Source organism: Aotus nancymaae, unplaced genomic scaffold, assembly GCF_030222135.1.
Source record: "Aotus nancymaae isolate 86718 unplaced genomic scaffold, 86718_ANA_hifiasm-v0.15.2.pri h1tg000002l, whole genome shotgun sequence".
Classification (NCBI taxonomy): Eukaryota; Metazoa; Chordata; class Mammalia; order Primates; family Aotidae; genus Aotus; species Aotus nancymaae.
This window is the reverse complement of record NW_026988413.1, coordinates 40,191,235-40,218,149: the sequence shown is the minus strand read 5'-3', so window position 1 is coordinate 40,218,149 and position 26,915 is coordinate 40,191,235. Positions and strand designations below refer to the sequence as shown.

The 26,915-nt window shown below is 36.9% G+C and overlaps 1 protein-coding gene across 1 annotated transcript in view; it reads left to right on the top strand.

Annotated features, from left to right (window-relative positions):
• Positions 1 to 8,971, top strand: part of TES (testin LIM domain protein) — a 58,625-nt gene extending 49,654 nt beyond the window's left edge. The window contains exons 4-7 of the mRNA XM_064374188.1: positions 784 to 1,119; positions 2,310 to 2,525; positions 2,869 to 3,027; positions 7,505 to 8,971. Coding sequence (XP_064230258.1) covers positions 784 to 1,119; positions 2,310 to 2,525; positions 2,869 to 3,027; positions 7,505 to 7,693 — 900 coding nt within the window. The 3' untranslated portion in view covers positions 7,694 to 8,971. The remainder of the gene's footprint in view (positions 1 to 783; positions 1,120 to 2,309; positions 2,526 to 2,868; positions 3,028 to 7,504) is intronic.
• The last annotated feature ends 17,944 nt before the right edge of the window (positions 8,972 to 26,915 follow it).

The window sequence follows — 26,915 nt, the reverse complement described above, 5'->3', positions numbered from 1 at the left end:
CACACATTCTAATCTATTATTCTTCTGGGGTTCTCATTACTTTGACTTCTGATTCCCATTCTAGTCTTTTGAATATAAGACTAGATACTTCATAAATTTTTTTCCAACTCCCTAGCTATGTTTACCTTTTTGAGGGAGTAGTCTAACATTCTTAATAATTAGATGTAAATCACATGGTTTATATCAGTCTAATAATTCTAGCTTACTCTTGAGAGGATTTCTCTTAAGATGGTAAAGAAGAGAATTTTTGTCAGTTTAGACCTGAAAAAAATATTCAACTTTATCTATTTTTATTTTTTTATTTCCTTTATTAATACTATATAAGACCAAAAATATCTCAGTTTTATAACAACTAAATGAAACATTTGCAGGTCTTTTAAAGTTAGTTAAATCATTAAAGTGAATTTTGTGGTATCATTTTTTATGTGATAAAAATGCTTCTGCTCCTATAGACCATTCCAAACATGTCTGCCTAAAAGTTTGTGTTCTTTTTCAATTGTACATTTGTTTATTTACCTTAAGTAAACAGTAGTAACCCAGATCTTACAAACTGAAAAAAATGTATAATTTCATGGAGAGAAAGTCTCACTTTTACCCAACTAAATCTATTCAGTATACCATTTTTGAGTTTTAACTTCTGAATATGCTGTGAGGGTGAGTTGCGGTTATTGGATGGAACCCACTTCTTTCTTAAGTAACTTGCTTCTGATGTGTGTTATAAAATGTCATACTGCCTAATGGCCAATCCTTCTCCCAGTTAACATTGGCCTCCTTGTGGTTCAGGCCAGGCAGTACATGCAGATGCTACCCAAGGAAAAGCAGCCAGTGGCGGGCTCAGAGGGGGCACAGTACCGGAAGAAGCAGCTGGCAAAGCAACTCCCTGCACATGATCAGGACCCTTCAAAGTGCCATGAGTTGTCTCCTAGAGAGGTGAAGGAGATGGAGCAGTTTGTGAAGAAATATAAGAGCGAGGCTCTGGGAGTAGGAGATGTCAAACTTCCCTGTGAGATGGATGCCCAAGGCCCCAGACAAATGTACATCCCTGGAGGGGAAAGAAGCACCCCACCAGCAGCGGGGGCCATGGAGGACAAATCTGCTGAGCACAAAAGTACTCAATATGTAAGTAGAGTGGTCACACTGTTGGCCCGATTTGTATATTTTACAGGTTTTTTTTCCCTCTGAGTTTCCAAAAGGGAATAGGTATGAGAAATAAATGGGATTAAGATTCAGTTTAGACTTCCCATATCATGTTTGAAACTTCTGTCTAAATCCAGATTTTCTGTGTATCTATTGTCAAGGATAATTGTGAGAGTTTTGTTTTTGTTTTGAGATGGAGTCTCACTCTGTCACCCAGGCTAGAGCGCAGTGTGTGATCTGGCCTCACTGCAACCTCTGCTTCTGGGTTCAAGTATAATCCTGCCTCAGCCTCCCAAGTAGCTGGGACTATAGGTGTGTCCCACCATGCCTGGGGAACTTTTATGTTTTTAATAGAGATGGTGTTTCACCATGTTAGCCAGGAGCCAGGATGGTCTCGATCTCATGACCTTGTGATCTGCCCGCCTCGGCCTCCCAAAGTGTTGGTATTACAGGAGTGAGCCACCGCACCGGCCAATTGTGAGTTTTATGTACAGATAGTAGTTGGTATTGGCATGTTGATCAAAGACCGCATATTGTTCTAGAGTCTGTTTGTTTCTAAACATAATCCTGGAGTTAATTGCTTATCTCTGCCTATAAATAAGAATATATGCTTAGGTTAATTCAGTTTTGCTTGTGAGAATATGCCTAAAATTCAAACTTTAAATTTATGTGGATGTATAGTGAAGCTTTTTTTTAAGTCTCTTCTAAAGGGCGAAATTGAAGTATTTTGCTAATGACTTGAAGGTAGGAGGAATTATGACACAGAGATGTAAGAACTAAACCTGCTGTAATATATTCCTTATAGCTCCAGTTAGCACCAGTAAAGCTCAGTCGTGAAAAAAGAGCACTAATAAGCTCCGAGGTAATCTTCTTAGAGAATGTACTTAAATTTGAGCTGGAAATTACTATTATCCTTTTTCCATAAGTGACTTTTAATTCAGGAAACAATATCCTATTACACATTGGGTGAATGAAGTAGATTTGAACAGTCTGGAGAAAGCTGAGATTCCATTTCACAGAAGTATTAATACTTTATTGTCTACATCAACAAATTTGCAACTTCAGGAGAAATTATGTCTCTTCAAAGTTGTTTCTCTGAATTTCTGCTGTAGCCAATGATAAGAAATGGCAGTCTTCTAATGACGAGTTGTTCTGGATGGCTTCCCTTTCAGTCCTGCTATTGTTGCAAACTGAGTATGAAGGAAGGCGACCCCGCCATCTATGCCGAAAGGGCCGGCTACGATAAACTGTGGCACCCAGCCTGTTTTGTCTGCAGCATCTGCCATGAACTCCTGGTTGACATGATTTATTTCTGGAAGAATGAGAAGCTATACTGTGGCAGACATTACTGTGACAGCGAGAAACCCCGATGTGCTGGCTGTGACGAGGTATGTTCTATGGGACAACCTGCCTGCTGGTGCCCTGTTAGACCCTCATATAGTCCCTTTACCTAGAAGGCAACAAGAACTAACCAAACAGCAATTGATCTGTTTACATCAAAAGAAGTTTTAAAAAAGAAACTTTTGATATCATCATTCATTCTGAGTGTCTGTGTTAATTGGGTTGACAAATGAAAGACTAGAAATGTAAAAGATTGATTTAGAGGAAACTAAGTGATAGCGTAAGTTCAAGCTTTAGGTTATCAAACTTCAGACCCTGAGAAAGTATGTTGTTATAGACCTATATCTCTTATTATATTAAAAAAAATCTTTATTTTTATTTTCTTCCTAGCTGATATTCAGCAATGAGTATACCCAGGCAGAAAACCAGAATTGGCACCTGAAACACTTCTGCTGCTTTGACTGTGACAGCATCCTAGCTGGGGAAATATATGTGATGGTCAATGACAAGCCCGTTTGCAAGCCCTGCTATGTGAAGAATCACGCTGTGGTGAGAGGTGTTCTAAGGATATGGTTGCCTCGACCTGCTTTAGGACTTGAGTTTATGCTTTTCTTAAATCCTCTTACAAATGGGAAACAGAAAGTACTCCTCCTAAGTAGAAAGCAAATGATTCCTACCACAGGGGGTTAAAATTAAGGCAATTCAAAACCAGTACATACACTGACTATGAGCCACCTCAAGATTTCTACCTGTGGAGTTTACAGTACCAATTTTAGGTACTGCTTAATAATAAAATCTTCACTCACTTAAAAAAATTCTTAATGGGAATGTGATTGTTTTATTCTCATAGTGATCAGATTCCATTTCAATAAAGTTGTCTAGGGGTTATTGATATTCTTTAGCTCTATTGGAATATGATTGATAGTTTCTGTTCATGTTACTGGCCCACCCACTGGACTTTTGTTTTTGCTACCTGGAGATTGTTAGATGCTTATTTCTTAAACCCTCATTGAATTGATTTGGCATAACAAATTTTAACCTGCATATTAAGATTTTTGTGTGGGCCAGCCATTCCCTTGTGAGAGAGTATTTTTTCTTGCATTTACTCCACTTATACAGAACTGCTATTGCATAATGGCCAAGTGATAGTAATGTAGATAAAGGGTAAAAGACTGACCATAGATGGTAAAGTGTGTAAACCCCAAGAGTATTCAAATATACTTTTACTTCTTTATATGCAGCAAAACATATACTAGTTAATGATCCCTTGAGCTATTCAGTGAAAGAGACTCCTGGCTAAGGAATAAAATTACATATAGTTTATCTGTTCTAAGAATGTGGTACTGTGAAGACAGGATAACACGTTTTGATGTCTGTGCCAATTTTCAGCCTTTCTAGATACAGTTATTCATTTTCTATCAATTGTGCCTCATCAATATATTTCACATTCTCATAATTACAACCATTCGACTTCAGACCTTTATTTTTTGTCATTTTGACTATTGCAGTGGCCTCAAATTTCATTCCTCCATTTTCATTCATCTTGCGCAAAAGCCACCCACCATAATGATAGAAAATGATCTTCCTAAAATGCAAATTATTAAGCTTTTAATAGATCTGGCCCCTTCTTGCCTATCCCGTCACATCTATGAGTTGTCCAACCCAAATCATACATTTCCACATGTTAACCAGCAGTTTCTAGTTCACACACTATTCTTTTTCTTTTGCTCACTCTCAATAGTTTTTCTAATACACCCTACTTTTCCCTGTTTTACCTGACTGTGCCTGCACATTTATTCCGTTAGACTCAGTTTAGGTTTAACTTTTTTTCAGAACACCTTTCCTGATTCCCTATACCCAAACTCCACCTTTGTCTCTAGGCTCTCTGTGTTCCCAGTGGTGTGTGTGTGTGAGAATTTTATTCATCTGTCTCCTTCACTAGACTGTAAGCAGCTGGAGGGTAGAGCGTGACTTATTATTATTTCTGTATCTTCAGTGTCTGCACTTAGAAAATGTTTGAGTGACTAACTTGTGTTCTTAATATTTCTCATTTGCTTTGGGGATACCATGGGCCTTCCTTTTACCGGGGAACAAGATGTTAAATCATCATGTAGCCTGACACGTTATTTAGCTAAAAAGTGCTTCAATGAATATTATTCCAACAGTTTTTCTACAGACTAAGGGTATTATAATGTATACCTTTTTTGTCTACTGTCTGACCTTAGTCTCAAGGACTAGAATGTAACTCCATCAGCACTGTGATTTTTTTTTTTAATCTGCCTTTTCTGTTCTGTTCCCAACACTAGGACAACATAGTAGGTGCTCAAAAATAAACTGAAACAGATGAAACTGCTTTTTTTTTTTTTTTTTTTTTTTAGCTGTTACAAGCTCTTCTGTATTACATTGTTTCTAATCAATGGCAGGGAATACCCACAGATATGATTTTTTAATTAAAAGAATTTTCAAATTATTTCATTTTATAACATAGCATCATTTCTTTTAGGTTTCTCAATAGGATATATCAATGGCCTTTGCTTAATACTAAAATGAGCATACCTATCCATCATCTGAACAAATTCCAGCTATCAACAGAGAGCTACCCACGCAGCATGCTACATTATATAAAATTTGGAGAAGATTATCTAGTTCAGGGCATTGATCTGCTTAGATCTTTTAATCTTAAAAAAGAGAAGGAAAAAAAGCAAATTGTTTTTAGACCGAAATCAAGTGTTCAACTCCAAACAACCTTTCTGAGAAAAAATAATAAATTACCTGGAAGGAAAAAAATGGGAAATACACCTACTTTGTCTCTGTGTGGTCACTGAAACTCTATGGTTACTCCCAGAATTCACATCTGTCAGATTTCCCAGGATACTCTTTCCTGCCAGGGAGGTCATTACAACAGGTATAATTAGCTCTTTTACATTCTTATATACAAAGAAAAACAGAGAGATTAAAGGAAATAATAATTCTTTGAAATAGTAAAGGTTTAGGAACACAGGAAAATCAAATGGCAGGCAGGAAGTGGTGAAGCACATCACTTACCTGAAGGGTTCTGCAGTCCCCAGGCCCTCAGCGTAGCCTGGATCAATTTTAGATTTTTAAGAATTAGGGATCAGTAGATTTGGCCTGTGATTACATGCCAGATTTTGAATGAATGGTAATCAAATTATTAGTAAAATGAAATTTTATGAAACCACAAACCTTAATGCTGTATACCATTTACGTGTACTAATTACTTTTTTACCTAAAGAATCTCTTCTTAAAGAATCTTAATTTCATGTGTAATCAAACATTAGTTATCTCTTTTTTGTAAATTGCAACTGAAAATATGTATTTTGGGTAATTATAAAAAGATCCACAAATACTATTACAGTCTGAGAAAAAGAAGATAGATCGTGGTCTAAAAGCAAAGGAATAAAACACACAGTATTTTACAAAAACACATTTAAAATACTTATACAAACAAGAAATATTAAAAGATTGAATGTTCTTATCACAAGGAAATCATAAATGTTTGAGAGGAATATCCTAATTGCCCTGATTTTATCATTACACTATGTATACATGTATTGAAACATCACATAGTACATCCATAAATATGTATAATTATATGTTGATCATAAATTTTAAAATGGAAAGATTAACATGTAATGTAGACAACAATAAGATAACATCCTAAATGAATTATAAAGCTATAAAAATAAATATATACGAAAAGCATTTGCCTGCATGGTACAGCTACGCATTAGAAATGTGCTTTTAATTGTAACATTCATTTTTGTTGTATTCAGGAATACTGTATTGATTATACAAAGAAAGTATTTTCCTCGTATCTCAGGGACGATTGGGCTGACCTAATTTATAGATTACAGAGCTGTAATCTCTGCAATCAGAAGCAATGTAACCAAAAAAATATACAGGTCTCAAATGGACATATATAACCAGGCCTCACTTCACTGCCTAAACCAATTACCCAGTGAGTAGCAGCCACATTTTGAAGTCTTTTAAAGTAAGAAGGCTCAAGCTAAATGACCTCCACCCACCTGCTTCTGCCCCTTATCCCTTAGTAATTCCTGACAATCACATTAAGAGACCACGAGTGCTTAAGATTAGTCACTATTAATACCAGTCTTGTTGGCTTCTTCACTTGTTAGGAAATATTTAAAAACTCTAAGATAGTCATATTTATTCAGAACCTGTATACACAAGAAGGCATGGACTATCCAGTGTTTTAGAGGTCCAAACTGGTTTTCTGTTATAACATAGGTTATTCATTTTCCTCATATACATGTTTGAATAAGAAAATTTTGTAGTGTAAATGTATGTATGTTTGTGTATGTATATACATGTTTATATGTCTCATATATATTCATCCATAACACATACTGAATGGTACAGGGACTAAGTATTAATGTTCTACAATATTAGATTACACATAAATTATGACTGATCTTATGACAGAATAGAAGCCAATTAACTACAAGTTATATTTTTAGTACAAATTCGTTATTCTCAAACACTGTCAGTATTTTTGAGTCCTTAATTACTTTGAACATGATTTTAATTTACTACTGTCTAGAAATTAGTGGTGTTAATAATCTCATGTCATAGGTAAGACAGGTAAAATTAACACTTCAAAGCTTTAATGAACAAGGAAAAATCATCTCATAAACTTGTGTCATTACAAATGTGCAATCTAATAAAATATATCAGAACTAAGCAAACAGCTTTGGAACTTGCCATCAAGACTTTCTGCCTTGAATGCCATGAAGTTTTCTTACATGCATCAAATGACCTGTTTGGCCTTCACCTGTTATTTCTCAGGCTGCTCAGCATATTGACCTCCATTAACAGTTGGCCAAAAAGGTTAGCTAGAAGGCCACCCTCCACCATGTATTTCTGAGGTTGTCATTATAAGTTTTAATTTATTATCTAAAGAAATGTGTTCAGTTTGTCCTAAGATGAAAATGTTACCATTACAGCTTGATCTCTCATCCTCTTCTCTTGTATTATTTCTTAATAGGTGTGTCAAGGATGCCACAATGCCATCGACCCAGAAGTGCAGCGGGTGACGTATAACAATTTCAGCTGGCATGCATCCACAGAGTGCTTTCTGTGCTCCTGCTGCAGCAAATGCCTCATTGGGCAGAAGTTCATGCCAGTAGAAGGGATGGTTTTCTGTTCAGTAGAATGTAAGAAGATGATGTCTTAGGAGGAGGGCATCCAGCAGTATTGAGCCGTAGCTATCCAGAGTGGTCTGCATTTCTACTGTAAAATGCAATTTGAAAAAAAAAAGGCAAAAAAAAAAATGTAAAGGAAACCAAGAGATTTTAAATTTTTGCCATTTTTAAATCAATTTTTTTCTGCCTCAACTTTTAAACTTGCTTTAAGCATTTGATTTGTTAAACAGTAAAGAATTTTGTCTTTCCATAGCTTTTCAAATGTGAAATCATTTATTTGGAAGCTTGGATCTAATTGAACTTCATGTCGCTATTCCATTTGTGCCAAACACTTAAAAGTTAGTGTAGTGAATGGAAAGATGAGCATTTTTGGTTCTATGCTCCTTTTTTCCGTCATGCGTAAAATGAAAAGGAAACTAAATTTGCCCTAATACCAAGGCTCTACATTTATTGCCTCATCTTATTCACTGACCTTTGTAATGATACACAATGAATTCTTTCTGACAAAGAGAAATGCAGTGTAGTATGTAGAGCTGCTGTTTTAATGGCTATGCATTTACTCTTTTCTGATTTAGACAGAGGTGGCATTTCCTTTATTGCATTTCTCTATTTTTTTATGTATCCTACTACCTCTCAGTATTCTCTTTGTAAGTTGGTGACTTCCATCTGTGGCCTTGAATATTTTAGTATCACATGTGGTATAACAGTATCCACACTTTTTACTTCTACATTTTTTGTTTCGAACAATTTTCCTGCCTCAGCCTCCCCAATAGCTGGGATTACAGGCACACACCACCACACCAGCTAATTTTTGTATTTCTAGTAGAGAAAGGGTTTCACCATGTTGGCCAGGCTGGTCTTGAACTCCTGACCTCAGATGATCTGCTCACCTCGGCCTCCCAAAGTGCTGGGATTACAGGCATGGAAGCCACTGTGCCTGGCCTATACACTTTTTACTTCTATAGATGATTTCTGGGTTGGACATAAAAGCCAAGCCACCTGTTTGCTTTTAATCCAAAGAATATGTAGTTTTTGTACCCAGGAAACTATGATTTATACTGATTGCACTTACCTGCCATGGTTTTTTTTTTTTTTTTGCATGGTTTTTATTCTTTTCTAATCAATCCTGTTTTGTAATATTTCTAAGCCTATCCATGGATATATCAAATGTCTTCACTTATACACTTCCATGGTTATTTCTAATGTTTATTTTTCCATGTGTACTTCTATACATAGCTATGCACTATGAAAATTAAATGAAATGAATGATACGTATATTATTCAAAATAAAGTTTCTTTCACTTTAATAATCATTGCATCATTATGATCATATCCTTTTTGAGTAAAAAATGCTTCTGCAACTAAGCACATATTACAGCAGGGGGCGATGTCTCCAAGGATAAAAATTACCCAACGAAAATAAAGGCTGCCTCTGACAGGACCAAACAGAAACTAGACTTTTCATTATGGAAAAAAGATAAGGTTTATGGAACTTTAAAATCAGAACTTTTAAGTTGTTTTTGGTCACGCAGGAGTTTTTTTTTCCTTTTTAAAGAAAGGGAACGTGTAATTTTAATTAAAATTTGGGAGAACTTTATTTTCTATTCAGCTGGATCTAAGAAACCTTCCTTTATACTTGAGTTGCAACTCTGTTTGGTATCTTTATATGTAAAAAATATTTAAAGAAGAACTTTTTCGTGGAAACTTATTGTGAGACAGGAAGAAAATGGGGAACAGTGGTAGATTCATTCTTCCTACTAGCAGGCCATAAGGCTTTTTTCCCTCAGTCTATTACTTCTGTCATAGTGGGAGTAGCAGTTTTCTCTGACACATACCCAGAATAAGTTGACTTTTTTCTTTTCAGCTCCTGTTTGGCCAACAGTACTTCTCTTTACATGCCACCTCTCCACTCCGCTCCACCACACACACATGCATATCAGGCATACATATTTATTCCTTCTGCATGATCCCTTCTTCAGCCATGCAAAAGTATCTTTTGGAGCTTGGATACCTGTTACCTTATCTAAAGTAATCTAATTCTGCATACAATTTTAGATGCTAACATCACAAGTATCATTACTGTCTATAAAGATCACTTTATGCTTGTTCATATCTTTATCTTAAATGGCAACAAATATATTTTTATTTTCTGCAGCACTTTGTCCACAAAGTTGTACAACTTAACTTTTCCCAGACATGGCTAAGTGAGACTAAACTGAAACAGAACCCATCTGCTACTAACACATTCAATTCTCTTAGGAAATCTGGTTTGCTCTTGAGACATACTGGCCTTTACATCTGTTGCATGGTACCTATATACCTATGTTTCTTCCTCCCTTCCTTTTTTTTTTTTGAAATGAGAGGCTAGGGATTGTTCTTTCTTTTCATCAACTCTAGCTGAAATTGTATTACTGAAGGCTTGAAGCATAGATTTCCAGTTCTGACTTTGAAGTATTTCAGCCCAAATTTCACCAAAGGCAAGGGATTCATCACTGATTCATCTGATTCATTTTCAAGGAATTTCCAACACGTAGTGTTTAAAGCTCATCCAACTTCACTCACCATAGTTACCAAAGAGACACCAACACCCAAGATCAGTATTCAGCTTTTGTCTTGAGATGCCTTGGCATATCTGAACTTGTCTTCTAGGTATTCACTTCATTCTTTGGAAAACTTAAGATTCTATCAATGTCTCCATAAAAAGGCACATTGCCACAATTTCTTACTAATCTGCCCCTTCTTAACCTCTGCTGATTTAAATGCTCACTGACAACTTTGATGATTGTACTGAATGCCCACATGTATGAAAAGGACCCACTGTGCTGGGGTATGTGGATGTGTTTTGACCACAAAAAAACACATTCTGGTGTGGTTAATAGATTAATAGGATCTTTTTTCATATATTTAGTTAATGCTTAAATAGCTTTGGCAAATTATTTTGTTCTTTCACAGAGAACATGTCATTGTAGCTTCTATTTAATCTGGTAATATAATTTGAAGCACTCAAGATGCCATTAACTTTTTATACTTGTTTTGAATGGCATTTTATGATGACATTTATGAAGGCTGCTATCATTTTTTTTCAGTGATACTTCTCACCAGGGTATCTTGTCCCTCAGCCAATAACAAAACCAACTTGTACCGTTATCTTTACTAGGATCGGCCATTAGTGAATACAGAGACTAATATTAGAGTTGATTACTCCATAAATATTAATGGACTATGAAGGCATCATGCTCTAGTTCAAGGGAGAGCTGGATTTAGGAATCTAGACAGACACTTTCTGGCCATATCCCATTGATTCTCCTCCTCCCCCTATTACAGGAGGATGGAGGACAACATTGTTGGATTTGAAGCATCTAAGAAATATCAGGCCCAAGTGTTGAATGGAAATAATGTATCGAACTCATCAAGAATAGCAACAGGAAAAATGGTGGAGAGAAGAGTAAGCCAGTGCTAAAGTTATCAGAGAATGTGGAGTATCGTAGAATCTGATAGAAGATGAAAACTCGGTGGAGATGGGTGGTAAAGTTTAAGCCCATGTACTACACCTCAAAGAGCTGTGATTGTTAGGAAACAAACAGCCTTTAATGGGAATAACAGTAGAGAGTGAGGAAGATGCCTATCCCACGGGGATTGTGCCAGACTCTACTTGAAATACTACAGAAGAAACAGACTTTGGGGATAACTAGGTGTCAGTTGGAGAAGAAGATAAAGAGTTTGAGAGTACAAAGGAGTCTGCCCTTCACAGAAGCTGGATGTCAGTGGGTACAGAGATAAGAGTATAGGAGGAGATAGGGCCAGATTCGAAGTACAAAGCAGAGTGGGTATCAGGTTTCCAGTGAGGCTGAAAAATGTAGAGGCCAGGTATAATAAGCAGGGCCGAGAGGCAGGCTAAGGTTAGTTCTGGTTGTTTCCTAGAGAAAGATGGGTCATCAGGAATGCTTTTGGCTGTAAGTAACTAAAAACCTAAGAGTGGTTTTAAAACAAGATGCAGACTAACCCAAATTTGGTTCAGAACAAATTTATTTTAATCTCTTACTCTTCCATCCTCTATGTGTTGCCTTCCATTCTCATTTGTCCCTTCATTCAAGCACCACTCCCTCATATGACATCATCCAAAATAATAGAGACGTGGCAAAAGGGTATTTTACTCTGTAGAGAAGGAAGAAAATCTTTCCCAGGAGCCCCCAGCTTATTCACCTGCCTTTCCACTTCATTAGCTACAAATATGTCACCTGCTCATTCTCATCAGAGGCAAAGGGAAACAGAGTTGCTATGGTTGACTTATCCAAGCACAACTCATACCATGAGGTCTAGGCACATGCTGCCCAGAACAAAATTATTTTGCTAATGCATGATTGTTTAGATTCAGCATTGTTTGGGTAACTAAAAGTTATGTTTGTATATAAGTATGAATCTAAAGTTTGAGGTTTCTGTTGGCTTGTGAGATGAGCCAGGAACATCATTTGGGGACACCTTTCTTAGGTAAGATTTCACTTTTCATGGCCACCAATGTGTGGAGTCAGGGTAGGAGACACTGACGTCCTTGGGGTTCTGGTTACTAGACTACACTTGGCTTGCTCCTCCTGGCATCTCATTCTGTCTGTCTGATTCATTTTCAAAGCCACAGGTCACTATTACACGTCTGTCAAGCGCCACACACGTCTATCAAGTACCACCATCGCCTCTCTAGTGATGATGACTTATTCCTTAGTGTTCCTCCCATGCTGACTTATCTGGCCATCTGAAACATTTATTTGAGCCTGTCTATGCCTATTTTTCCATTACTATAACCAATACTTGGGCTGATAAACTTACCACTTCTCACCAGGTATATCATAAGTACCTATTAGGTCCCTTGTTCTAATTCAGTGGTCCTCAAACTTTAACATGCATCAAATTGACCTGCAGAGTTTGTTAAATACAGATTACTGGACTCTACTTCCCTGAGTTTCTGATTCAGTAGATCTTGGATAGGGCCTGAGAATTTGCATTCTGAACAATTTCCCAGCTGATGCTTACACTTTAAGAAACATTGTTCTAATCCTGAGAATACTGAGAAGAAAAAATAAACTCATTTTCTCCTACTTCTCTCTCACCAACACATTTCTTTTCTTTTCTTTTTTGTTTTGTTTTTAGATGGAGTTTCACTCTTGTTGGCTAGACTGGAGTGCAGTGGCATAATCTTGGCTCACTGCAACCTCTGCCTCCTGGGTTCAAGCCATTCTCCTGCCTCAGCCTCCCAAGCAGCTGGGATTACAGGTGCCCCACCCCCTACCATGCCTAGCTAATTTTTTGTATTTTTAGTAGAGACGGGGTTTCACCATGTTGGCCAGGCTAGTCTTGAACTCCGGACCTCAGGTGATCCACCCGCCTCAGCCTCCCAAAGTGCTGGAATTATAGGCATGAGCCACCGTGCCCAGCTTTCACCAACACATTTCTAACACCAGACATAAGGGAGTGTTTCCCCACACACCTAGCAATTGGCAAATTGTGCAGCAGACACAAGCTGGGTGCCCTCCAGTTTACTTCTGATGCTGTCTACCTGGAGGCTGTGTTAGATCCCACAGGTTGAGCGCTCACTTTCACAAGATGGCTCCCCACATCCAATACCAATCTGAAGCCCCAGGTTGCTTTATCTGTGCTTCTGGTCAACCGGCTATAAATCAGGGTTCCTACAACCCTTTATACGGGTTCTATTAACCTGCTGGAGCCACTCACAGAACTCAGGGATACAATTTACTTATATTTGCCAGTTTATTATAAAGGATATTACAAAGGACAGAAAGACGTACAGGGCAAGGCATGTGAGAAGGGGCACTGAGCTTCCATTCCCTCTCTGGATGTACCACTCTCCAGAAAACAATATGTTCAGATACTTACAAGTTCCAAGAATCCTTTCATTTTCATTTTGTTTTTTTATGGAGGTTTCATTACATAAGCATGCTTGATGATATTATTGGTCATTGGTTCTCAACTTAGCCTTCAGCCATTCTTCTCTCCCTGGAAGGTGGGTAGGGGGAGCTGGAATTCTTAACCCCACCTCTAATCCTGCCTTGGTCTTTCTAGTGACCAGCCCCTATCCTGAAGCTGCTTAGAGGCTGCCAGCCATCAGTCAACTCATTCACATACACAAACATATTATTACTAATAGATTACATCTGTCACTTCAGAGTCCATGATTTTAGGAGTTATATGCCAGGAAATGGAAGGAAAGGTCATATATATATTTTATACTATCACAGATTCATTCTCTTTTCTTCTGCCAGAGTGCAATACAGCGAACATATTAGCATTCCCTTACTGAAAAATCTAACAATGATTCAGCCTCTTTTCCCACCCTTTTCATATATACACATGGGCATCTAGCCATAACTGAATGCTTGCAGTTTTTTGAAGTTAGTAGCTTCCTTTATACCACCATGACTTTGCAAAGAGTTACCTCTTAAGAAGCTGATCCATGACCCTTCCACACCCCCTCAAGTTTGAAACCCATCTTTTCTCACATACATCTTGACCTATGCTACTAGTTTACTGATATCATTGCCCTACTTCAGTGCAGAAATATAATTTTTTCATGTTTATTTCCTTAGAACCAAATAGTGTACTTAACACATGATATGTGCCCCCAAAATGGTGAATAACAAAATGAATTAAGTGACATCTGAATAAGCCATAATAAATCAGGTAAGAGTTTTACTAATTGAGATGGAATTCATTTGGTCAAGTTTCTAAGGAACAGAGCAAAAGAAAAAACATAGCTAAGTAGGCTGGGCGCGGTGGCTCACACCTGTAATCCCAGCACTTTGGGAGGCCAAGGCAGGTGAATCACCTGAGGTCAGGAGTTCAAGACCAGCCTGACAAATATAGTGAAACCCTGTCTCTACTAAAAATACAAAAAATTAGCTGGGCGTGGTGGCGGACGCCCGTAATCCCAGCTACTTGGAAGGCTGAGGCAAGAGAATCACTTGAACCCAGGAGGCAGAGGTTGCAGTGAGCCTAGATTGCACCATTGCACTCCAGCCTGGGCAACAAGAGCGAGACTCTGTCTCAAAAAAAAAAAGAAAAAGAAAGAAAGAAACATACCTAAGTAACCATAAGTATTTTTTTAACTAAAAAAATCACTTGTGTTTTTTAAAATGACAGAACAAGGATCCAATTACATAACCTTCAGCAACACTTGTTAAAATCTCCTCTTCTCTGCTACCTGCCTTTCTCATACCTCCAGCTACTCTCTCCACAAGTTCTCCAAATCTTAACCTGCCCAATTTGTTTTCTCTCATACGCTGCCATCTCCACTTCTCTCCATGACTTCATTCATTGATTTGCTTAGTCAATCAATATTTATTATCTGCTACGTGTCAGGAATGGTTTCAGGCACTGGGACCAATGATGTGAACAAGATAAACAAGATCCCTGCTCTCATGAGTTTTACATTATAGAGACAATAGGCCTGAAGTAAAGAATACTAACAGAAAATGAAATGCTAGCCAAATGGGGAGAGGGGAAGGCTCAAGAATAGAGGATATATTAATAACAACAGAAGGTCAAGGATATTAAGAATATTTTATAAGGGCCTGAATAATACCCAGAATGGAGATTGAAATTTTCTTCTCAGTTTCTCAGCATTGCTCTTTGCCTTGACATGTGAAAACTGGGTTTCTCTTTGACAGTCTGGATGAATTGAGGGAAGGCTGTGAACTCTCACATATGAATCATTTTTACATGCCTAAGAAATTACTATTAGATCTTAATACTAACAGGGCTTCACTCCCCAAAGAAAGGTGTATATTTATTCCTTTCTGAAATTGAGATAACTGTATCTTTTTTGTTGTTGTTCATTTTGACTTCCAGGAAGCTTTGAACAAAATCTCAACCTCCACTAACATAGCAATTATGATTTAAATCCTTTTTCCAGACAATGTTTTATGAATTCTAATTTTAGTCTGCTTCAAATTCTTTGGGAATTAGGAAGGATGTCTTTGCTAGGATTATTTATCTTTTCTAATATCAAAAGCATTGATCATTATAAAGGTACAGGCAGGAGTACAGGAAGTAGTCAGTCTACAGATGGAACAGAAGCCAGGGCTGGGCAGCCACCAGGTCTTTTTCCCCTCCCTCCAAGTTCCTCCCTGGGTACCTGCTTCTTTTTTCTTTCTCTGTAGGCACAGTCTCTCTGCTCCTTAGACTGCATGATCAGTTAGTAAAGATGGGTGCCCTAAAATTTCTGAGTTCATAGGTTACAAACAGTGTCACACTGAGAGACTGACTGGCTGCCTCTTGGTTCTGATTCCAAATTTCCCAGAAAAGAAAAAATCTGATTGTCTCCAATTGTTTCACACATAGACAAACCAGTTTATGATCGGGGACAGGGTCATGCAACCTAAGCAAAACAGTTAAAAATCTCATCAAATGAAGTTTGAGAGGGGAACACAGTGGAAATAAGTGGGAGTGAATCAGGGCGCTTAGGGGGCCATTGTCAGCAGAAAGACACTGCTAGTTTACTATTGTAATTCTAAGTAGAGAGTTTGAAGGATAGCATGGCAAACACTGCCTAGATGATCTTCAAATTTATTTCTAGTGCAACTATATTTCCTAGCATCCACTGTAGTTGTGTGGAGCTTTCTGATTGAGTTTTGGCCAAGAGACCATGGAAAGAAGCAATGTAGTCTCTTTCAGGCTTTGCCATGACAACTCAGGCCAAGATGGTGGAGCCAAGAGAACAAGGAGGCTTTCTCCTTTGCAGTGTCGTGCACTGAAACATGATGTGGACAAGAAATATCCAGTTATTGATTCAAGCCACTGATACTGGGCTTGTTGGTCATAGGAGTTAACCTTCCCTAACCAGTACAGATAGATAATTAATGAAGATCATGTGTTCATCCTGAAACACCCTTAGTTCACCCTTTACTAAGTCATGTGTTACATTGGAATATTGAGGAAGTGAGGGTAAGCTCGCAGTGTTCAGAGGCTCATGGAGGCGACAAGTAGGTAACAGAAAATGAAAGTAACGAAGACCTGTCACTGACAGGTAATGCTGAAGGAGCTGTTTGTGATGTCAAAATATCTTCTCTAGTACCAGAGGTTGCTTTCACTGTTTCCCTAGGTAAGTGGATGGATTAAAAGGAACACTGCAAAAATAAAATCTACGAGGCATGATCACAGTACGGCTGAAGGACAGGGAGGAGTCAAAGACAACCCTGCCAACTGGAAGAATGGTGGTGATCTCAACAGAAATCGGAAATCCACTTAGGGAAGAGCTACACTGAGAGAAAAATGATTAGTTCACTTGGGAGTATGTTGAGCATGAGGCAAGTGGAGGAGTACAACGAGCAGTTTGGGACCTGAAAGTGAAAGCTCAAGAAAAACCTCTGGCTAGAGATATAGATGAAGAAGTCAATAGACGAAAAGTTACGATTTGTATCTGGTAACAGCTTACCAAAAAGGGCTCCAGTGTCCTTATCAAATGTGTCATGTCAAAGACAGTTTTGAAAGGATTTTCATGTTACTCTATATTTCTCCAGGTAGCAATGACAAGTTTAGTGTATTTTCTCTTTTTTGGTGAAATTTTATCAGCAGTTTTTGTACTTCCACAATAGATATTGCAAGTTCTGAGACCTAAAAAATTCTGAGTACTCATTGCATTGCAAAGGGGATCAAGGATCTGCTTATCTGACAACAAATTACAGAAAAGGTTGTGGTATTAAATGTTTCAACAATGCTAATTCCTTATTTTCCCTTTCCCCTAGGGCCTCTGAAATCTCAAGCCCCAGTTTGTACATTGACTTTCTGGTACTGTTATGAGCCACTAATTGCTGTATCCATTAACTTCATCTATACATAAACCATGCAATAGATGACAACTTATCACCCATTCCTCTCTTCTTACCTTTTTCATTTATTCTGCCTTTCTGAATGTTTCTCCTAAACTTTTCTTTCTCTAAATTTTACTTTCTTTCCCAAACTTATTCCTGATCTATTCTCTTCCTTCTCTGTTTTAACTATTGGATACATTAATTTATGGTTTTATTCATTAATAAACTACATCAAAGAGGAATTAAATGTTTACCATAATCCAGATATGGATAAAAAAATGAATATATTTCATGTATATTACATTGAATCTGCCTAATTACTGCAGCCCAATGACTCATTAGCTACAGTTTCATTCTGCATTCATTAGCTTCATTAGCTACAGTTACTTTTGTTACTTCTATTAGCTCCAGTTTCATTAGCTACTCTTAAAAGTTTAAGGAGATTCTTCATTAGCTATACTGTTTTCACTTGGGTCCTATAATGATAGAAATCTTATATTTCCTTCTTATTGACAGAGAAGAGGATCACTAACAAAAGTAAACTCATACAGAGAAAAATATTTCCTAGAGAAATTAACTTTATTTTTTAAAACGTACATATCTTAAAGAATCATGAACCTCTCCAGGGTAGTAGTTACTCCTTTGAACACCACCAGCATTTTCCTTTGTGAGAAGACAAAAGAAATATATTGACTTGCTGCTTTTCCTGAAAAAAAATTATTCTATTCTAGTGTCTATTTAAATTGTAGCTAATAATAAGGTCCATATATTAGACAACAGTATTATATAATATTTAATTTCCTGCCATGATCATGCAAGAGAATATCTTTTTAAAAAAAAAAAAAAAGAAAGAAAAAGAACTACACACTGAAGTAAGTATATGGGGATAAAGGAGTATCACACCTGCAACCTACACATAAATGTTTTAGAAAAAGTACCACAGAGAATAAGAAAGCAAATGTGGTAAAATGTTAGCAGTTGAAGAATCTGGGTTAAGGGTAAACAAATTCTTTGTGATATTGTTTGCAGTTTTTCTATCAGCCTGAAATCATTTCAAAATACAAATTTTTAAAAGTTCTCAGCTCATAGTTCAGGGGAAACTTGGAATTTTATTACAATTTTCTCGTTAATGTTCTCAGTTTAACGTGTTTCATAAGAAGTCTCATAATTATATTTTAACAAATGAAAGAACAAAATACATCTCATCAAAAGTCATTCACCTCTTCATGTAAGTGGAGTGTGCATGTGAAGGACTGGCTCTCCACAGCTGTAGTGTAGCGGCAAAGTCATGTTGCTAAGTCAAAAGAACTGGATTGACGGGTGAACTCTCCACTGACCATCCGTGGGGATGTGAATAACCATGTAAGCTGTGCCTCAATTTCTCACCTACAAAACAGGACTGTCAATCCCTATATGGCAGATTACATTTTCACAAACGGTCATAGCCATATTTCTGGTCCCACGTGTTCTTGCAGAACCTTGTTGACAATCATCTGGAGTCTATCTTCCCTCTCCTTGAAACTGAGTAAAACTTTGTTACAGCCTGGACTAAAAGACTGCAGCATGTCTGTCTTGCTAGGCAAGGTCATCAGAGGTGATAGGAGCTCTCCAGGATCACTCTCATTCTCTCTCTCTTTCTCTCTCTTTCTATTGCTCTCTTTCTCTCTCCTCCACCATCTACGCTGAGGACGCTTGCTTTTGAAACCAAGTCCTAATACCTTGGAGAAATCTGAAGTTTTCCACCCAGAGAGTCCATGTGGAAAGACACATATGGATAGGAACTGAGGCTCCCAGCCCAATGCCAGCATTGACTGCCAGAAACCTAGGTGAACAAATCTTCAAACAGTTACAATCCTGGGCCTCTAGTCCTCCAGCTGAAGCCCCTGACATCAGCAGAAAAACCTAAACCCACTGTCCAATTCCTAAACCACAGAATCTATAAGCATAATAAACGGTTGTTTTATACTGCTGAATTTGGGGATCATTTGTTACATGGCCAAGATATCTAACATCTACTGAACAGAATTATTTGATATGTAAAAGAGAATTTCTATAAAACACATTTTCTCTGTATGCTATAAAATATTATTAATACAAATTCATACAATTGGTTACTTATACAAATGCATTTTTTGGGATATTAACTTTCATCTTCTTATCTACTTATCTACTTTTCTCCTTCCTTTGCTTAAGGATTTATACAGTTGTGCAGTCTTAAGAAACTTAATTCTATAAACTCTATTTGAGAGTGTATAAACATCAGGAGTGTTTATAATATTCTAGATTCAGAAATTCTGGTAAGCACTATTTTCAGGATAGTACATTCCAGAGGTTAGGATCACAGTCATGGAGCAAACAGAAGGCCTATATTTTCACAGAGAGTCTTCAGTTCTTGAATTTCTATGGTGAACAAATGGAATCCTCAACACTCCAGGTGCTAAAGTAAGAAACACCTTTAGTCCTGCTAAGGATTCAGTGGGAAAAAAACTTAGAATACAGGACCTTGTTTGTTCTACAGATTCTATGAAATAAAGGACACTTATTTAAGGAAGATTGGGGGAAGTCGGGATTTATTAGTCACCCATGAATTCCAAAGTACTGTGGGTACAAACTTTTATACAATGTAGACCTTGGCCTCAAGAAGTTTACAGTGTCATATCTCATAAATGAGAGAAGTATTTAAACAAACTGGCAATCCATTGTGATAAATGCAATAGTAGAGATAAAATCTAGTGCTGCGTCTTGAAGTTTGTGAACATTTGCAGTTTTCCAGAGAAAGATGGTACGCAATAGTATTTGTAATCAGTGACTTACTTGATTTCTTACATTTTGTCAACTTTTTAAATAAATTACTTATTTTTAATTGCAATTGATAAAATTTAGAAAAGAGACCTTCGAAGAATTTAAGCATTTGTAAGAGAGAATTGTAAGGGAGGAGGTGAGAGTATTGGCAGCTCTGATTGACAAAGTCATATAGTACATTCTTTTTTTTTTCCCAGACATTTTCTCTCTCTTCCCTCATTCCAAACAAAGTCTGCAGATGGGTGTGAAACGGAAGCAAGGGAGAGAGGAGCTGGAGGACAGCTGAGGTCCACGGCGACACGGTGCTTTCATTTTGAATTAATTTTCCATGTCATGCTTTTTTTTTTTTAATAAATGGCAAAGCACCCAGCATTTGACTCTACCGGGAAATACCCTATGCTGTTTTGCAATATCTGTAAGGTAACTAACTATAAGACACCATTATGAATTATCATCACCACTCAATATTTATTAAGCATTCCCCTCTCCCCATTCCCATGGTTGGCATACAACAGCAAACATAACAGCCCTGCCTTAAAGCAGTGGCATCTCAGAGGGAAGATTCAATATCCTTATCAAAGGCTGAGATAGGTTCTTGATTCTTAACTATTAAAATGAAATGGAATTTCTATGCTTTATTCCCATCTAAAAAATCTTTGCAGATAATTATAGAACCTTTTCCAAAATACTTGGAGATTTTACAAATAGGAGAGGTAAAAACATTAGAATGACTCTATCATCTTTTGCAGGCATATGTGTGAGTTGTGAGTGTGTGTGTGAGCAAGTGTGTATGTGTGTGAGAGCAAGTAAGGGTGTATGTGTCTGTGTGTGTGTGTTGGGGCAAGTGTTATCATGTGAGAGTAAATTTACTGGAAACCTTTTTAAGATAAAGTTTATTCTTAGTTACCCTGTTCTATTTTAAATTTTCTTTGCATTCTTTCAAAAAGTAGCTTTAGTCAATGTTATATTTACTTTATACATACAAACTCACTTAATCCTAACAACCCTTTCAGGTAGTTATGTTATTATATCATTTTACAGATAAAATAACTGAGGACAGTGGAATTATTATGATTATGTAATTTGAAAAGCCACCAAGCTAAGAAGTGAAAGACCTGGAATTCACACCCTGGCAATCAAGCCCTGATGTGTGAATTCATATTCACCATGCCATACTAAACACTGACTGTATGTCTTCTTCCCTTTCATATGAACTATGTCAGGTCACGATGTCAGCACCACATAAAAATAGTTTTCTTTTGCTTGCTTGCCCTTTCACAGAGATTTCTTCCAAGTGCCTTTGCAGCTGCTTTCAAAAGCTGTTGCCTGTTCTTTGAGAAAGTTCTTCTCTCCTTAAGGAGTTGCTCCACATCGGATTGATTCCGGGCCATGCATCATGTCAGCTTGCAAAAGACAAAACCCTTTCTGTTTCTAACGAAATCTCTCATATTTTGAAATGAAAGCAAGAACTGCTCTGCTGAGGTGCCAAGGGAAACATACTTCCATTATGAAGTGTTTCTAACAAAATGTTTTGGAGATTTTAAAGGGGCAGCTTTCTAAATAGTCAAGGCATCTGCAAACAACCAGACATGCAGGCCTGCTTTTCAGCCCAAACATTGTTTCTGGGTTATACCATTTTTTTCCTGAAAACCAGCACAGCTGTTGCAATGCCCCTTTATCAATTGTCCAATGATCCCAACAAATTTTTTCCAAGAGTGCACAATCAAAATCATATTACAGGTCTTTGATTTTGAAATATATGCACTGTTAATATAATTTTGGCTTTCTTTAGCAGAATTTCAAAGGGGAATCAAAGGTTTATGTTTATAAAGTTTATAATCATTCCACAAAGTTCAAGATATTTGGCAGTGCTTGGGAAACTTAAAAACAGTAATAAAAGGTTACTGCGAGGAATTCAAAGCTGCCTTGTATGGTAATGCTGATTCAAGCCACCACATACTGCAGCATTTCAAGTTGAGCTGTGAGTTTGGGGTTGGATCAGAACTATGTTTTTAAATGGCTTACCCATTAACAACAAAGAAAAGACTTTGGAAAATTAACAATTACCACCTCAGCTTTGGAAACACATTAGGAGTATGCGGGAAGAGAAAATCATGCATTCTTAGCCTTATTTACTAAGTATTTATCAGCCTCCTTGACTGTTCTCAAGCACCAACCTTGCCTTGCAAGTGTAAACTGTGCACTTTTGCCAACCTGGAATGCACACTGTGTCCCTGCCCAGCTCCATTCCAGCTCACTCTGCATCTGTGCTTGCTCAACCCCTGGTAACCCAAGCTCTTGATTTGTTGGCAGCTTGTAAAAGGGGTTTCCTTATGAGTCACAGTGTGCAGGGAGGCTGAGTGATATACCCTATCCTGTGCTATAATCCGTCTGGAATGTATTTGAAATAAAACTAAACCTAGAGTTTGGTTCAAAATCTGATTTCAAACACATTCTTGACAAATTGGAGAGCAATACGGAAAAAATCACAGTATCTCTCCTACTACGGAAAAGTCTACTCCCCTACAATTGTCTCCAAAGGGACAGGAACTAAGTTGCACTCCTTCAGGCTCTGAGGTCTCTGATTAGGAAAGAGTCCACATCTTGACCCTTTTAGATGACCCTGCTTTCCTGTTATGATAATAAAGTAGCTGGTCCTGTGGTGACTGAAAGTGGGAAAATATGAAGTTGAGAATGCATAGGTGTCATAGGCTAAGGCTTTTCTCAATGCTGTTTAACAAATGTAAGCCTCTGACAGATCACATCTTTAATGCAAGAAGGTAAAGAATATTTCAAGATAAGCTGTGCCTATAAAAGTCACAGATGATGTAAGAACACTGTTTATCACCATATATTCACCTGTTCACAGTAAGTTGAAGAAAATGGGTTTTCTTATTACTAAATGCAGTAATATGTATTTATCAAGAAAAATGAATTAAGACTAGCTATCAAGTTCCAAATTGAATTTCAAAGAAACTAGATACACTGTACTAACCAGGTTATATTTTTTCTTTTTAAATATCATTAGATACCCAAATATCTTAAATAAAAAAAAGATTAGTGATGACATACTGAATGAACAGAAAAACCAGAAAATCTGTGGCTAGAAACTTCAAATTATCCTATAAGCAAAATGTATCAAACTCACATATTCTTCCACATTACAAAATTAGTTATGCTTCAGAAATGTAAAATACATATAGACCAGAAAGTTTTATCTGGTTACTAAGCAATAAAATGATCATATCTTCTTAATTCATGAATCTTATAAAGTAAATGAAATGGAAATATGTCTGTTACCTACTGCCTTTGACTAATATTCTAATAAAATAATCAAGTTATTTCCTTCATATAATTTGTAACACATGTTTCTAAATACAGGTGAGCTGTATGAGAAAAGGGGAATGAAAAACAAAAATTTCTATTTGGTTTTGGGCTTGATACAAAAGTTCCTTCAGAACCAATAATCTGATATGGTCATTAGGTATAGCCGATGTTAACAAATCCACCAGATAAAATCAGTATGTAGAAAATGTCAAGTCTGTGTTTATTTGGTTATTCAACAGTCAACACTCAGAGCTACCAAATACCATGATGCTTACAAGGCATATAAGAAGCTCACCAAGTGTGGACAGAGGCAGAGGTGCAAACAAGTAATTGTTATGGATGTGGTCTGAATGTGTGTGTGCCCTCAAAATTCACATGCCAAAATCTTCACTCCTAAGGTGATGGTTATTAGAAGGTGGGCCTTTGGGAAGTGATTGTGTCATGGTGGAGAATGGGGGGACCCTCATGGATAGCATTAGTGCCCTCATAAAGGAAGTCTGAGAGAGACCCCTTGCTCCTTCCACGCTGTGAGGTTAGAGTTGAGAAGATGACTATCTATGAGGAAGTGGGCCCTTACCAGGCAGTGAAACTGTCAGAGCCTTGGTCTTGGACTTTCCTGATTCTAGAACTAGGAGAAATAAATTTCTGTTGTCCATAAGCCACCCAGTTTATGGTATTTTGTTATAGCAGCTGTAACACACTAGGACCATCATATGCAATAAGTCCTCAATAGAGGGACACAAATAGGGAGGAGAGAAGAAAAGAGCAGAGAAGAGTTGGGAGAGCAGGGCCACCTGTGAACTGGTTCTTAAGAGAATAAGTGATTCAGGAGGAGAAGGGTGGAAGGTGGGATAGCAAAGGGCATTCCAAACATAGTCTCATAACAGTCTTGTAGACAGAAGGCATTATACAGTAAGAAGACATGAACATCAGGTAGAAATAATAGTTCTGGCCGATGATAGGTATTGGCAGGAAGAGTAATCGACTTTGGGTTGATGAAGAAGGGAGGCGGGGTGTATCACGTAAGTCTAGCTGAAGAGTATGACTATCCAGTGACAGTTTCCCAAAGGTGAACGCAATAAAAAATATATATATATAAATAAATAAATAAAATACTAACTCCATAAACCACTTATTTATTGGGTTATTTATGGGGACTAGCAAACAAAAGTTTTCTTTTTTTTAAGAAAGTGTGAGAAACTCTCAACTTTTTTCTGTAAAACTTCTCATAGTCTTCAATGTGCTAATGTATATGGTTCTGCAAGATATCTTAAGATAAAATTCCCAACACTTATTTCACCAAATATCCCTTTAGCTGCACGGATATTTTGAAAAGCTAGTGTTCCATATAAGATAGTTTGGAAATGCTACTATAAGGAATTGAGTAGAACTAAAAGTCTTAATTAATAAAGGTGTGTAAAATTCATGCCCAAATTTGTATTTCAAAAATGCAAATTTGGCAAGTATGTGGAAGAAAAGTTTGTAAGTGAGGCACAGTTGTGAAACTAGTGTCTGGGCAAAGCCCAAAGGAATGAAGGATGTCTGAATTTGGTAGAATTTCAGAGTTAAACACCCAGGTGTTCATGGCAAGTGAAGAAGTAAATGAGAGGGAAAAAGGTCAACATATTACTTAAAGTGATCAAAGGTGACATAATCAGTAATGAGACAAACTGACATCATAAGCCGCCTGATGTGACACACTGAGAAGGACACTACATTACTTCTGTTACATTCCTGACAACAATGCATAAGCTGAAACTCGTCTTGAAAATCATTCTATAAAATCAATGGACTATATTGTTAAAAAAAATGTTATAAAATACAAAGAAAGGTCAAAGAACCACCCCAGATCAAGGAAGACCAAAGAGATTTGAAAAGTAAATGCAACTGTGATTCTTCATTGCCTTGTAGACCTGTAAAATATACGCTATAAAAGATGTCAGAGACAATTAGAATAAACTGAATAAATCTTCTGAATTAGATAATAGTATAATATCAATTTTTATGGTTTTGAAAATTTTACTGTGATTTCATAGGAAAATGTTTTTATTCTTGGAAAGTAATACAGTATTTAAGGAAAAAGCATGAGCTTTGTAACTTACTTTCAAACAAAACTGAACAAAATACATAAATATTATATATTAAATATATATATAATTGGTTGGTCTTGAGTTGGTATCTATGTGTGTTTGTGTATATGTACATATATATGCGCTACATATGTATTTATACATATATATATATACACACACACATATATATATAAAGAGAATCCTAAAGCAAAGCAAATATGAGAAAATGTTAAAATTTGGCAACCAATTTGGGTGAAGGGCATATGCAAAAATATTAGCACATATTGCAAATTTTCTGTAAGTTTGGAGTTATTTGAAAATAATATGTTAAAAAATAACTTAGCAACCCCATTTTCAATTTATCTTAGCAAGCAAAGCCAAAATATGAGTCAATGACAATTCTGCAGTTTCTAGTTTCAGTAATGGATGAGCATATGGAGAGCACAGGCTAGGGAGGAACAGGATTTGAAAGAGGAAGATGATGAGTTCTTTTTGGGAAATGTTTCTTCAAAATGACAATATCATCTCCAGGGGGACATTCCTGGTAAGACATGCCTGGAATTCTTGAAATAATGAGGACTAGAGTTTGAGATTTTGAAGAAATCTTTACAAGAGATATTCTCTGTTCAAGGATTATGTTTCTTCCTGGTTCAATCTTGGGAGGCTGTATATTTCCAGGAATTTATCAATTTCTTTTAGGTTTTCTAGCTTGAGTGCATAAAGGTGTTGATAGTAGTTTCTGATAGTTTTTGTATTTCTGTGGAGTCAGTGGTAATGTTCCCTTTGTCATTTCTGATTGTGTTTATTTGGAACTTCTCTCTTTTTTAACTAGCCTAGCTAGTGATCTATCATTAATTCTTTCAAAGATTCAACTCCTGGATTCATTGGTCTTTTGTACGGTTTTTTGCATCTCAACTTCCTTGAGTTCAGCTCCGATTTTGGTTATTTCTTATCTTCTGCTAGCTGGGGGGTTGGTTTGTGATGTTAAGTTCTTAATTTGAGATCTTTCTTTTTGTTGTGGGCATTTAGTGCTATAAACTTCCCTCTTAACACTGCTTTAGCTATGTCCCAGAGATTCTGATATGGTGTATCTCTGCTTTCATTAATTTCAAAAAATTTCTTGATTTATTCCCTAATTTCATTATTTACCCTAAAGTCATTTAAGAACAGGTTGTTTTATTTCCATGTAATTATGTGGTTTTGAGTGATATTCTGTCTTGATTTTTATTTTTATT